A 15748-nucleotide genomic window follows, 5' to 3' on the forward strand; every position below is an offset into this window, starting at 1 on the left:
TTTTTTTTTTTTTTTTTTTTTTTTTGTGTGGATATATAGATATAGATCTTAAGCTTAAGATCAGGAGATTGTTTAGTCTTTGGCTAGAAAACTACATATGAGAATCCCTTACTACAATAACCGAAGCTATGCTAGTTAAGCACAAAATTAAACATCCTGCAACTGTGTACAAGTACAACCTAACAAGTCAGCGCATGATGAAGGCATGCCAAATGAGACATTGGCTAAACATAAATTAATTGTTTGTTAGAGTGATGGGTGCGTATAAACTTAGAACTAGTATCGCGTATCGTGAAAAAAAAAACAAAAAGCTAAACAGCTAAACGCTATGCACGTAAGAACACGTAGATTGATTTGATTTCGGTCATCATTTCGTAAATTGACATGTAAAGACAAAAGTCTCACCTTTCACGCTATAGCCGCATTTATCAAAATTCATAAAATACAATAACGTTTTTATTTTGTTAGGTGCAGAGCCGGCCGAGAGGCCAAGCAAGCCAAATGGCTTGCGGCCGTACGTAATAAAATCAAAATTTCGGCCATTTTCTACAAATGTTTTCCTTAGGCCAGTGGTTAAGTTGTCGTGTTATTATCACCACTATTCAGGTTCAAACCCCATAAGCTGCATTTAGTGTGTTTAGTTTTTTTTTGGCTTGTAGCCCTACAAAGTTCAGCGCTGGCTCTAGGTGATGATACAATTAAAATTTTAGCTAGGATTTTTATTGACTTGGTCGTTGTTTTGCTTCTCTAGGAAGTTAATTGTCCTTACTTGAATGCTCAAGGGTCACTTAATCATTTCTTAATTTTAACAATTCCTATCAACAACAGTTTGCATGATTTTTTTGATAACTAGAGTAAATCTAAACTGAAATTTCAAACTAATTTATATTATGGAAATACATATATATATTTTTAAACTGAATAGTTTTGATATTTACAACATTTATAATATATATTTTTAAACGATAACAATTTTTATCTGATCATTGTTCATTGAAACTGATCTATAAGATAAATCATTTACTGATTTACTTTACTCTATCCTTTCGAACAAATTTTTGGACCACGCGTTTTTGGTTATTTTGCATTACATAATACAAATGAATTCTATATTCACATTATATAATGGAATAATATACACGTATGATATATTTCTATTCATAATCTATAGGACATTTTTAGCTTAAAATGTTAGAAAAATCTACGCGTGTTGATCAGGTAATGAATTGAATTGAAAAATTAAAGGTTTTTCCAAGTCCAACCATTCTCATATCCTTAATGGAGTTCCGACGATGATATGACTTGTTTGATGATTACCAAAATCGTTAAGTGATTGTTGTACGAAAGATGATTACAGATAATCTAGTTTCTTTATAAAAAATTGTATAGTCGGATTAATAATACCACATGAACGAATATTGAACCACAATGGGTCGGATACCTATTACACGTATGAAAACTTAGATAAAAATATTTAATCAGGTCATATGAACCACGGGATCTAAGTTATAACTTCTAAGCATGTGACTGAAATGTGAACAGAATTTAACAAATAGTTGATGCAAAGTTGACTTTATGATATATACATAATTAGGACGACTGGTCATAAACTTTGACCATGAAATACGAGTAAAGTTTTGACTGCAGAAATGGTACAATTGACGATGCTTTTGGCCGTTTCTTTTATTCATTCTCTTTGTCGGCTTCGCGGAGGAGATTACAGCATAAAATAACTCTCCTATGTTTTGTTAACTCCTCGCCATTACGATATTTTACGCGTTGTATATGACAAAGTCTCCGACATCATCTTACAGCTTCACTTAATTCGGTTCTGTTAGTCAGTACTTTTCCATGTTTAATTATGATATTTTTATTTATATTTTATTTAGTTCACACTTCACACATAGGCATATTACTAAAGTAAACATAAACAATTACACAATAGTAACATTACGATAAACGAAGTGATGTCCCACTACCAGACGCACTTTAACAAAAAAAAAAAAAAAAAATTATGATAAACCAGGAAATTTCATTTCATGATCGCGCGGTTGTGAATCTTGTGATAGTGTCTTCGAAATTTATTTTTATTTACATAGCACGTGGTAACGTAAGCGCATAAGAAAACATATTTTTTGTTCTATATATACATTAATTATTTGAAGATTCAAAAGGTGGTTAAAGATTACAAAAGGTTAGAGAAATTATACTGACAAATATTGGTGAAAAGTACATGTAATTTCGAAATCCCTATTTTAAAGTATTGCAAATAATCTACACTACGCATAAACAAGACAAAAGCATTGTGTAGTATGTTATTTAAAAGCCGACCCAGCTTAAACCTTTTAAACTTTAGGTCAATCACCATACTAAATCAGTATTATAAGTATTCAACCAGATAATTGAGTCAAGTGATTCGTACAAAATTTTACATAATCTAATAATAAAACATATATTATTTTATTCAACAAATATTATTAGAAAATGCTCACTGGAATTGTAAAGCCATATTTCCAAAACACTTATTCTTCCCCTAAGTAACATTCATAATAATCATCTTTAATATCTAATGACTAAAAAAAGCAAGCTATATTATAAGTCAAGATCTCTCATCATGAACTCCTCCAACGTTGCCGTCTCACGTTGGAAATCATGATAATAATCCATGTGATCCATACTATCATCATAACTACTATTCCCGGAATATTCCCTCGGAAGATCATGATAATGGTCTTGATCATCGTACCCGCTTCCATGAACCGCCGAATTAGTTTCCTCTCCTAGCTGGTACGACATCGCTGATTCTGTACCTGACCAAGTCACGTGATGCTGCTCGTTACTTACGTGTTGGTTAAGCACGTTATCATGATCGAAATTACTCCTATCGTGGGCGACCGGAAAGATAGTTTCTCTAGAGATTGTAGTTGGAGATCGGAAATCCAGAGTCACTGGACCATTTCTGCGGTTGGATTCACCTCCCGAAGAACGTCCGGTAAATTTCTGAACCAAGGCTCGAAAATTGCTAGGGTTAGCGTTTAGGAGGGTCGTTGGTATGGCTCTCCTCGAAGCCCTAGATCTCCTTCCCGCAGCTTCTTGTGCCGCTGCACTCTCTCCAAGGAACGATCCTGATGATGACGCCATGTTAGTGGCGTTGAAGCACGGAGTAATCTCTTGAATTTGCTGTTGTTCATAGTGTTGTAACCACTGGTCTTCTCTAAAGTTGTTCATCGAACTTTTTAATTTTTATCGTCAATTTTTTTTCTTTTCTTTGGTGTATACATTGCATTGAAGATAGGATTAAGGTTTACTTTATATGCGGGGAGGAGACGTAACTCTTGATGGTCGTTGACGTTGACTTGTACCATCAAGATTTTAATAGGTTTTGTATATAAATAGCTTTAATCGAATTAATTGGGCAGTGTGTAAACTAGTATTTGAATATATGTATTAGCATAATGTTTTCTTAATTTAACTAACTTATGGTATAGAAAATTTATTCATAAGAGCGTTAAGTTGTATGTAAGGTTAATTTCAATACTTTATTCATATATGTGCAAAAAATATGACTAGTATTTTAGGTGGATAGAGAGGGAGTGATAATGTCATTATGAAAATAATTTAACAGAAAGCGACAAATGGTGATCAAGCATGATTTTATAGCTTGGAAGACTTGACTTTGATGATTTCCTTGTCTCTTCGGTTCTCTTGATCGTTTACTGGTCAATGCATCTTTTATATATTGTTTTATAACCTAATAATGTTCTCATGATTATGATATTACAGTTTGTATGATGAATGACATTTAACATATTACCAAGTCTATGGTAACTTTGAAAATTTTATCGTCATTATATACTTGCTGAAAAAGAAAACTATCTCTATGTAATAATTTTTTATTAAAAAAAATATTGTTTCTAATTTAGTCAAAACTCTATATTTCTTTTTTTTTTTCTTGGTAGACCAGACCAGTAATTCATACTTCTTTTCAAAGACCGAGCTTTTTAAATGATAATGTAGAAAGTTTAGAATGGAACCATTTTATGGTCTCTTTTTTCTTTTTTTTTCAAACACGAGCGACTGCATTAATCTTTGCTTCAGACTCAAGAAAATACATACTGCAGCAAACTCCCAGTTTAGAAAAGTAGTTCCTAACGATTGTTGTTGATATGGTGTGATCAGCAATGACGAGAGAAGCTGCTTACGTCGTTACAAGTTTAAGATTATATAATATAAACTCAACTATAAAATAACGATTTTATTGTTGTGTATATCATTCCAACGTGATACAGTACTTCTCCCGTCAATTATGCTACTTTATTATAAGAAAAATCACGCATAAGTATATGTTTTGTCATTTTTATAGAACCCTAAAGTAGATTTAGTTACCGTTAATGAGCTGTCACTTGTCCGTCAATTAGGCGGTGGGTTTATTTGATGAAGCTTCCTCTCGTTCCCAAAAAAANTATTCATAAGAGCGTTAAGTTGTATGTAAGGTTAATTTCAATACTTTATTCATATATGTACAAAAAATATGACTAGTATTTTAGGTGGATAGAGAGGGAGTGATAATGTCATTATGAAAATAATTTAACAGAAAGCGACAAATGGTGATCAAGCATGATTTTATAGCTTGGAAGACTTGACTTTGATGATTTCCTTGTCTCTTCGGTTCTCTTGATCGTTTACTGGTCAATGCATCTTTTATATATTGTTTTATAACCTAATAATGTTCTCATGATTATGATATTACAGTTTGTATGATGAATGACATTTAACATATTACCAAGTCTATGGTAACTTTGAAAATTTTATCGTCATTATATACTTGCTGAAAAAGAAAACTATCTCTATGTAATAATTTTTTATTAAAAAAAATATTGTTTCTAATTTAGTCAAAACTCTATATTTCTTTTTTTTTTTCTTGGTAGACCAGACCAGTAATTCATACTTCTTTTCAAAGACCGAGCTTTTTAAATGATAATGTAGAAAGTTTAGAATGGAACCATTTTATGGTCTCTTTTTTCTTTTTTTTTCAAACACGAGCGACTGCATTAATCTTTGCTTCAGACTCAAGAAAATACATACTGCAGCAAACTCTCAGTTTAGAAAAGTAGTTTCTAACGATTGTTGTTGATATGGTGTGATCAGCAATGACGAGAGAAGCTGCTTACGTCGTTACAAGTTTAAGATTATATAATATAAACTCAACTATAAAAGAACGATTTTATTGTTGTGTATATCATTCCAACGTGATACAGTACTTCTCCCGTCAATTATGCTACTTTATTATAAGAAAAATCACGCTTAAGTATATGTTTTGTCATTTTTTATAGAACCCTAAAGTAGATTTAGTTACCGTTAATGAGCTGTCACTTGTCCGTCAATTAGGCGGTGGGTTTATTTGATGAAGCTTCCTCTCGTTCCCAAAAAAAATATACAAACATTTATAAACTATATATATATATATATATATTATGTACAATACAGTACTGTAATACCCAAATTAGCAATTCTACATAGAATATTCAAATAATTTTGATTTGAATTACAATATTTATCATAACTTCCATTACATAAGGATATCCTTTTATTTCTTTGCAGGTAGCAAAAATCATGAATACTTATATGATTCCATGACTATTTGGTATAGATAACGAAATCTTTGGTACGGATCGGACTAGCTTCACAGTATATAAAACAAAACAAAAATGTCAATGACAAAAACTATACAAATACAGCCAATAGAAGATGTCTTGAAGAGTCAATCGTGAGTTGGTCAAACGTATTGACCATAAACCACAATACTCAGTTCTCACCAATGTTCGAGCTAGGAACTACGAAAAATATTAATATTTTAGGTGGATGGAGATGGAGTGATAAAAGAAAACAATTTTATAGGAAGCTCGACAAATGGTGATAACATCAAGCATGATCCTATAGCTACTAGCTAGGAAGACTTGACTTTGATGATTTCCTGTCTCTTCGATTCGTTTACTAGTCAATGCATCTTATATAATCTATATACAGTACTATTTTATAAACGAACTAATTTTCTCATGATTATGATATCAAATTAATATATAATGAAATGCTATTTTTTATTATTATTATTTTTTTTTTCAACAAAAAATCAGCTCAGACTCAAATGAAAGCTATTTAGACTCACATTTTACCAAGTCTATGGTAATTAAAATTTTCTTTTTATTAAAACAAATTTATGCACTTATTATTTAGTACCCACTTGGGCTATTGATTTGCTTGAATATGTGCAACGATTTTAGTTTGGGAAGAACACCGTCCACGTTAGTAATCTCGTTGCTCATGTTAAAATCTTCTTTATTACTTTTTATACTAGTTGAATAATAATAAAAAATCATCTATTTGCATTTTTAAATATTTTCAGCCAAATTTTTAGAGATGTATTCGGGATAGTTGCATATTTGAAAGATTTGCATTTGGAGAATAGATGATGATGAATAAAGATTTATGATTATTTGTAAAATAGGTTTGCTTTACGAAAATTAAGTACGTGTTCATAATTTTATCTTGAACGACCAGTAATTCATTTTTTGTATTTCAATTCTGAAAAACTAGAACATTTTATATATAGATGTAAACAATTTAGAATGATTGACTAGGCTGTAATTTGAATTTTAGCTACTTTGTAAGACATGTTGACCAGAAAGCTCAAATCTCAGTTCTCGCCAATGTTCAAGGAACTATGATCAAGTCGTTGACATGTGGCTTGTACTTGTCATTTCCGGTGTTACACCTCCAAGATCCTCATTTGAATTCAAATTTGACAATAGAGAAAACCTTATAATAAACTTATAAAAAACAAAAATACTCAAACTTGTTTAATTGAACTTCTTTATTGAAATTTTCTACAACTTTTCATATTTGTTCTTGGACAGTTAAATCCTTAAATAGTACGATTATTCAAGATACTTCTTTATTCAATCTATGATTTTTTTTTTCAGCAAATATAAAAAAATAACAACGTTTTGTAACATTTAGACTAAACCATGCACACAATTTCTTAATTTCTTATGCCGACCCTAATCGATAATGTCAAACATGTGAAAGGAATTGTCATGCGAAATACTCAATCATGTAAAAGCAAATTCTAAATCTTTTAAGTCTAAGCAACAATATTTCAATTGTCTACAACTGAAACGAAGAACATCATCCGTAGGCTGCCGCTCAAACAAAAGAGTCAAAGAAAGTATTAAAACCGAACGAAAAATTCCAAAAGGATCCCAAAACATTCTTCTATAACCAGCATTTTAACTTCATCTTTGCACATCCTAGTCATCACCAGATTCTAAGACTAGTATCAGTCTCTCCTTCGAGGTCGTCTAAAGAGATGTGAAATACAAAAAAAATCATTAAAATGATCAATTTAATAGGAAACACGCACGCAACATCAAGCATCCATCAACGTAGTTCTCAACACCTATCCTAAATCGCATTTGCCATCATTAATCTTATTATGTTATGTTCATTTCTCATTGTCTATTACTTTGTTTCTTATCTTCATACAAGGACTGAAGCCAGGCGTTGTCTCTCATATGACACCTATCAACTACCTCCCACCATTTCTTTTCAAATTCATCGCTCTTCCACGACCCGTAAATAACATCATTAATCTCATCCATTCCTAATTTTTCTCTTGCCTCATTCCTAATTTGTATTTACACTTAGTATATTAACTAAGTTCGACCACTCTAACAAACAATTAATTGTTTTGACAATGTCTCTTTTGGCATACCTCAGGCAGATATCATATGCACACTTGTTACATTATTGGTCAGAAGCAAGGCCAAGACTAAACATATGAGATGAACAAAGACTAAAGTTTTGTATTACACATGGTCAAAACCCCTGTTTTAGAAAGTCAAAACCCCTGTTTTAGAAATCGCTAGGCGCTAGTCAGACGGTGATAATGGGCCTAGCGCCTAGCAAGAAAATCAGAGATTAAATAAAGATTAATCGATGACTAGTTTTAGGGTTATTAGATGAAATTAATAATAAAATAAAACATATAGTACTAAATGTATGTATAATTCTGTTTATGATAAAATGTCAAATAAAATATAAAACTATACTGTGATATTGTTTTTAGAATCATGGTAAACACATAAAAACGTAATTTTAAAAAAAAAATTATGATTGTCATTGAAAGTTTGTACATTAGCTACTGTAAAACATCATAAACTCTTAATTTAAATGTCTAGATAAAAAAAATATGTATTTGGCTCCAAAAATAATCAGTATATACAAAATTAAGCAGAAATTAATCAGATTAGACGGGTTATAATTAAATTAGACAACCATAATCGGATAATCGATGCTAGACGGGGATTAGTCATTAATCAAGGCAGAGAGGACGGATCTAGCAATTTTGCGGAGCGTAATCGGTGATAGGCGGAGAATTTTAAAACAAGGGTCAAAACATAAGTGTATAGTTTTCCAGCCAAGAAGACTAAACAATCTCCTGATCTAAAGCCAATTAAGATATATATCTATATATCTACACAAAAAAAATCATGTGAACAATATGTGTCGAACTAATTAAGAGATATCTCTAAATTAAACTAGTAAGATGCATAGATGTCTTCGTCGCTGTCAAAAAACTCTCTTCTTTTTCGAGACCTCTTTTTGAATGGAAAGATTCTCTCTGGAGCACCACAAGGATGGATTGATAGATCTCCAACATGTTCGGACGTTTCTCTCGAATCATCCTTCGACGACCAAAGTCTAGTAATGCTGGACAAATCACCTTCATGCTCCAAAACATGTTCGATCTTGCATGTGAAAGAGCAGAACTTGAATTAACCCCACCGACATGTTTGGTGCAACCTTCTGTAGATCTTACACAGTCTCGCCATGGCCTCAACGCTATCACCTCCTTCCCTCCAACGAAACGGTGACTCTGTAAAAAAAGAATTTCAATCATGTGTTAGAATAAATTACCTTTACAGAAATTGATAGATGGGCTTGTTTGTATATATTTTTGTTACTTGAATTTGTTGACAATCAAAGAGATCAGAGATTTGCTTCAGTTCAATGGCGTTTAGATCAAACATGGTGGTCACCTGCATGAATTCAAAGATGCAAATTTTTATTAATAGTTTGAAGATATATTTGTTTTTTATCGAACAGATGTTATCATTCCATTAAGATAGAAGGTAACATACAAAGTAGAAAGTGTTTTTAGGATATAACATAAAGGGAACAACAAAGAGACATAGGTAGATAGGAACAATCGATAGTAAAAGCTTGAGAGCTATGAACCGCATGCTAGGAAGCAAACTGGGACTTGTGAGATCAAGGCAAATTGATTTGAACTCCATGAGCAGGTCAATGGAGGAAGAGGTGGCCATTGTCTTGGATCGAATACTAAGTGGCGATGAAAGGTTCAAAGTTGACTGTCTCACCGGAGTGAGGGGGGCTACGTTAGGTAGAACTTTGAGAAGAGGTCGAGCAACGATAGAACTCGGAGGACCGAAAGCTATTGAAGTAGATGCAGGTCCAAGGTTGAATGAGAAGAACTTAAAGAGGTTGTGGTAACCACTACTCTTTGAAGTGGAGGTCATAATGCCACTAATCTTCAGGTTTCTGTGAGGGGGCTTCATAAAGCAGATGATTTGCAGGTTAGAGAGCTTTGCAATGAGGCGAGGTGGATAAAGGAGGCTGGTGAAAACAAGGTAACCCCAACATTGTAAATGTGGGATCATAATGCCAAGCTTCACCAAGCAGTCTCCCTCAAAGATAGCATCCCTAGGAGATCCGACAAGAACGGTTTTCAAATAAATCTCATACCGTTCTAACAATGATGGTGGCTTAAGGATCAGAAGCAGTCTTCGAACTAGTGATACCACTGAGCAAACCAAGCATTTATTAAGGAGGGAGAGAGTGGAGTTTAGACCAAACCTGGATTCACACTGAACTCGACACAAAGGATTTTCAAGCAAATTATAAGAATCCAATATTCTGCTATCGAGGGAGCCTCGTCTTGACCAAGCAGATAACATCGGGACTAAACAATCTGAACTTGATATAAAGCGGTTATAGACGGGTCGGGGAAGGTTTCAGTGTAGGGATGAATCATAGTCTAAGTAGAGTAGACTATCTACCAGGGTTCCAAATTAAGATTGGGGAGCAAACCTGGGCCAAAGAGATAGCGAGATTGGGACAGAGCAAGCCGGGGTTATGGTGTTCTTTTCCAAGATCTTCAAAGGCTCCGGTGTCAACACAGAGCTCCCGTCCCGCTGCTGCCAAATAAAACACTTGGAGGGAAGATATAACTCCGAGGATCGGTGAGATGTTATGGTTGACTGTGGAAAAAACCAGATCGAGAGATAATCAACAAGAGAACCAGGGCATTCAGGGGGTTAAGGGGTGAACTTAGGCAGTTGGGTCTTCAGACGAGCAGCCTCACGGAAGCGGATATATAATTAGGGTTTATAGATATAAATTAGAACATACTTGAACATGAGGTTGAATATGGTACGGATCTATGCCCTCCTGGCACACTACGTCGCAGGACTCGAACCTGAAGATGTTTTTGTGTTAACCACAGCTATGCTTTTGGCAGTTTCCATCTAAGTTTTCCTCTGTCAATACTTGAAACCATTTCGTTTTACTCATCATAAATCTCTGAGGAGAATCGATCGATGAATAAAAGAAAATGTTTGTTGTTGAGTAATAATGAATCTATGGAGATACTAATTATAATATTTAGTTACTAATTACTAATTTTATAAGAAAAAAATTAAGGTAATTATACAATTAATTATACATGTGTTAAAAATATTTATTTTTCTTAACAAAATTAAAATCTTAACTATAAAAGATGACAAGATCAAGGGATTTCTTGTTCTGTTCCATGAAAGCAGCTGAGAAAAAAAGAAACCTGCCCTACGTCACCCGCATTTTCATTTAATGTGTTGTTCTGTTTTAAAATGTCTTTTAAGGATCGTGCGCTACAACCGAGTCTGACTCTTTCACATTGTGTTCAGGTTACTTGTGTTCTCGCACTTTCTAAAAGCTTCATCCAACACATCAAGCAATATGGCGTTATAGGCGCTCTCTTATAAAGATGTTTCCTCACTCAATTTTGAAGAATGGAGACAGAGATCCGTGCACAATTGAGCCTTAGTTGAATCTACATTAATATATATGAGCAATTTTTCTGCTTTCTGCATCTTTTGTCCAACACTTCAACACATCTTTTGTCCAAATATACATTACTATGAAACCTAACCTCCCACCGTATCTTTTTAAAGTCATTGGTTTACTAGATATATCTGAGTATTTTTAAAAAAAATTAGAGATGGATCTTATTTTGTTTTTAACACTCAATTAACCATTAATTATACAAAATTCGATGTGTGTCAAATAGCCTAGTTATAAGCCACAATCAGAGTGTTGTTACCTGACCAATCCATTGTGTTGAAACGGTATCCAAAATTACCACTAGAAAACAAAAAGAATATCTGAATTGAATTCATTGCCTCCCCTAATTTTGCTGCTCAAGTTATTATTGTATGTTATCCTATGTAAGTAAAATTCTTTTACGAAAAGAAAAAAAACGAATGAGTGTTAAGGTACATTCTACGTACATAACGACACAAATGCATTAGTTTTCACTTTTCACATTACCCTATTGGAGTTAAGTTAATACTGAATATTCATAGAAACAAGTACTTAGTCTACAAAGCCTAACTTACTGACCCCCGCATAAGAGATCCAAATGAAACGTTTTTTAGACCAAAATAAAAAATGTAAACTGAATAGTTAAGAGACAGTTACTCCGCGCAAACTACACTGCTTAACTCTGCTACTCTTTCTTCGGAGGTAAGTCCAATTGAATTGATTAACACCTCCACTAAAAGCAAAAACACAAAGTCGTATCCGCCTCTTTCCTCTTTTTGTGAGGGAGGTGTCCATCTGGAATTCTGTACTCTCTTCCTATTCGACCTCTTGTCCTAGCTTTCCTTGGAATAACATAACGTCTCAGCTTGCAAGCTAATGAACAAATTTTTTCCAGTTCACATATATTTTCCCCGTGGTTTTGTTTCAAGTGAATCAGCATCCTGCCTTCAACGTCATTTGCCTGCAAGAAATCAGAACTTTTAGTTAATATAATCTGTTAAGAGCTCTCTTCTTGTTTTCATGATTTATCACTTCCATACCTGGATGAATGAACAGTCAACAAATTCTGTAATCTCATCGAGCCAAACAGCATTAGACCATCTCCAGCGATTGAAATCTTAAAAATTTCTAAAAAAATAAAAATAATAGTATTTTAATTGAAATAAGTGTAAATCAATAATAAATGTTTATGTGTATAAATAGTGTAAGCAATTATTGCTTACAACAGCTTGAAAGTTTCCTCTTCTCTCTCATCTTTTTAATATTGTCTATTTTTTATTCATTAAAATTTTTGTAAGAGCAACTCACATTACTGAAATTGCTCTTAGGACATCTACAGCGGGAGAGTTCTTCCCCGTTTCTCAAAAAAAGAAAAAAAATTAATATTTTAATATATAATCAATAGGAAGCTGACAAGTGTAGAATCAAGGTGAAAAGTGTTTTTACCGGAGAATTTTGAGAACGGTTCTTTTTCCTTCTCTCTTTTTAATATTATTTTATTAATTTTTAATAAAAGAACTCGGGAAGAGTAACGACCATGGTCTTTATGTCCCAAAATTTTCACCACGTGCCAATCAACGAAAGTTTCTTGTTCAACAAGCAACTTCTTAACCGAAAACGAAAACCTCAAGAAAGTTAAGACGTACGAAGAGTGTCATCTAACTCCCAATGATTCTTGATTCGAGACACTAACCAAATTATTAAAAGTCTCTACTTCCCATGATTTAAAACCCTAGCGCCTTACTTACCTTGATTGTGTGTGCGTCATTGGAGATGCATCTCGTGCACACCGTTTCGCAAGAACTGAGTCCGAGTACGCGTCTTGTTCTCGACCGTGATTTACCTTTTCGAAGATTTGCACGAAATCTTCTTCCACCACCATCTTAACTGCTTCTCTTGTGATCAAATGAGAGCAAACGAAGAAGACGCTTTGCTCTTGTGATCTCTGCATGCCAAAATTGTGGGATTGTTCAAGAACGAGCGAATTGATCAATAGCATGGGGAGAGAAGAGATAATTCGAAAGCTATTATCAATCATATGTTATATGTGCTTCTGCCATTCACAGTCGAAGCTGACTAACCGATCCGATGAAGTAGGAAGAAGCTTGCTCCGATGAACTATGCAACAGATGAGAGAAGATTACTTCGAATAATGATCTACACGAAGAAGTTTTCCGATCTTGGGATTCTTGAAGGAGGAAGAATATGAGAGGGAAGCGAGAGACAGAGAGCGTTTGAAAGGATCATATATATGTTTATATATATGTTTCTTGAACTGAATTAAATTACGTACTGAACTGAATTGAATAATATTGATATTTCATTTTTAAGTAAAACTTATGAAATATAATATAAATATATATGATTAATATAGCAAATGAAACAAAAGTTATCAATATAATAGAGCTAATATATATGGACTATGATATTTACATACTGTATATCTATTGATTATAAACGTTTATATGTCTAATTAATTCAATTTGCTAAGAAGTTTATATGTAATGTAAATTAATATTTTATTCCGGGTTTTAACATCGAATTACAAACCAAGAGACCATCAAATTTTATATACAACATGTCTTCAGAGTTTGGAGAAGATATAACGTGGAATTACAAACTAATTAAGAGAAAGAGACCATCACTATTCTAACACTCCCGACTGTCCCTAACATCATGAATACATACAGCCCTCTTGACGACATCTGAAAACTAGAAAAGCTAAAAAAGCTCTGCTAAAGTCTTTTACCAAATCTTGCAACCTTTCATGTACAGTATGTTGAACGTTTTGATCAAAGCTTCTTGTCGCAACTCGATTGTTCCTGCACAATAATTTCAACATCAGACCTGCTTAACTTCATATGAGATGAGATCAAAGTGTGTTTTATGCAGACTGATTCAGAAAACAACTTACACATATATATGACATATCAAATGTTCTTATATATCTTCTTTTTACAATGTTCATATTTTTATCTTGAACGATTAGTAATTCATTTTTCATATACTTCAATTCTGAAAAACTAGAACATTTTAAATATAGATGTAAACAATTTAGAATGATTGACTAGGCTATTTAACTAATTTGTAATACATATTGACCAGAAAGCTCAAATCTCAGTTATCGCCAATGTTCAACGAACTATGATCATGTCGTTTACATGTGACTTATACTTGTGGTTTCCGGTGTTACACCTCCAAGATCGTTCATTTGAATTCAAACTAGTTAGTTGACAATAGAGAAACCTATTAAAATTATATACATACTCAAACTTGTTTAATTGAAATTTTCTACAACTTTTCATATTTGTTCTTGGACAGTTAAAATATTACGATGTCCTTATATACATACGATTATTCAAGATACTTCTTTACTGAATCTATGGATTTTTTTTTTGTTAACATTAAAAATTAAAAACGTTTTATAACATTTAGAGTAAACCATGCACAAATTCAAATGCCGGGCCTGATCGTTAATGTCAATCATGTTAAGGAATTTTCATGCGAAATACTCAAATCATGTAATAGCAAAGTCTAAATCTTTTAAATCTAAGCAACAATTTTTCAGTTGTCTACAACTGAAACGAAATTACATCATCCGTAGGCTACCGCTCAAACAAAAGAGCCAAAGAAAGTATTAAAACCGAACGAAAATTTCCAAAAGGATCCCAAAACATTTTCTATAACCAGCATTTTAACTTCATCTTTGCGCATTCTAGTCATCACCAGATCCTAAGACTAGTCTCGATCAGGCTCTCCTTCGAGGTCTAAAGAGATGTAAATAAAAAAAATCATTAAAATGATCAATTTAAGTAGAAAACACGCACGCATCATCAAGCATCCATCAACGTAGCTCTCAACACCTATCCTAAATCGCATTTCCTATCATTAAGCTTTATTATGTTATGTGTTCATTTCTCATTCTCTATTACTTTGTTGCTTAGTTATTTCATTATCTTTCCACAAGCACATATTACAAAGAAAAAACCTATAGTCCCCCTAACCAAACAAACTAAAATTCATCCCTTGAAAATAAACTCAAACCTATATAGTGTCTCATTTAACTTGGCATGTCTCAGACATTGCACTAGGAGCACTTGTTAGGCTTGTAATTTGTTTCCTGCTTCGATAGCTAACATGGCTACAGTTATTATCGGTTGTGGATGCCGAGGGTTCTCAACATGTAGTATTGCAAAGCCAAAGACTACTAAACAATCTCCTGATCTCAAGCTAAGATATATTATCCAAAAAAGAAAATGTTGTGAACAATGTATAGAACCAAGACATATCTCTAAAACTAGTAACACAAGAAAGAGAGAAAAATCCTTTTTTATACCTGTATGCAAAGGTTTCTTCGAATTCGTCACTGTCATAAAACTCTATTCGTCTTCCAGACCTCTTCTTGAGTGGAAAGATTTTCTCTGGATCACCACATGGATGGAGCGATAGATCACCAACATGTTCGGATATCTTTGATCTTGAATCATCCACTGAACAATTTCTAGTGATGCTAGACAAATCACCTTCATGCTCCAAAACATGTTCCACCTCCTAAATAACACCAGTCTTTAGATAAAAAATTCATTCA

The 15748-nt window shown here is 33.2% G+C and overlaps 1 protein-coding gene and 1 pseudogene across 1 annotated transcript; both read right to left on the reverse strand.

Annotated features, from left to right (window-relative positions):
- Positions 2368–3349, reverse strand: LOC104723032. Its single transcript, XM_010441324.2, has one exon. The coding sequence runs from the start codon at positions 3226–3228 to the stop codon at positions 2593–2595; it is 636 nt and encodes a 211-aa protein (XP_010439626.1). The 5' UTR covers positions 3229–3349; the 3' UTR covers positions 2368–2592.
- On the reverse strand, positions 8598–10653 carry LOC104723033 (annotated as a pseudogene).

This window comes from Camelina sativa, chromosome 11, assembly GCF_000633955.1.
Source record: "Camelina sativa cultivar DH55 chromosome 11, Cs, whole genome shotgun sequence".
In the NCBI taxonomy this organism is placed as follows: domain Eukaryota; kingdom Viridiplantae; phylum Streptophyta; class Magnoliopsida; order Brassicales; family Brassicaceae; genus Camelina; species Camelina sativa.

Coding starts and splice junctions, on each gene's coding strand:
- LOC104723032 (XM_010441324.2), bottom strand. CDS start 3,228: ATGAACAACTTTAGAGAAGACCAGTGGTTACAACACTATGAACAACAG.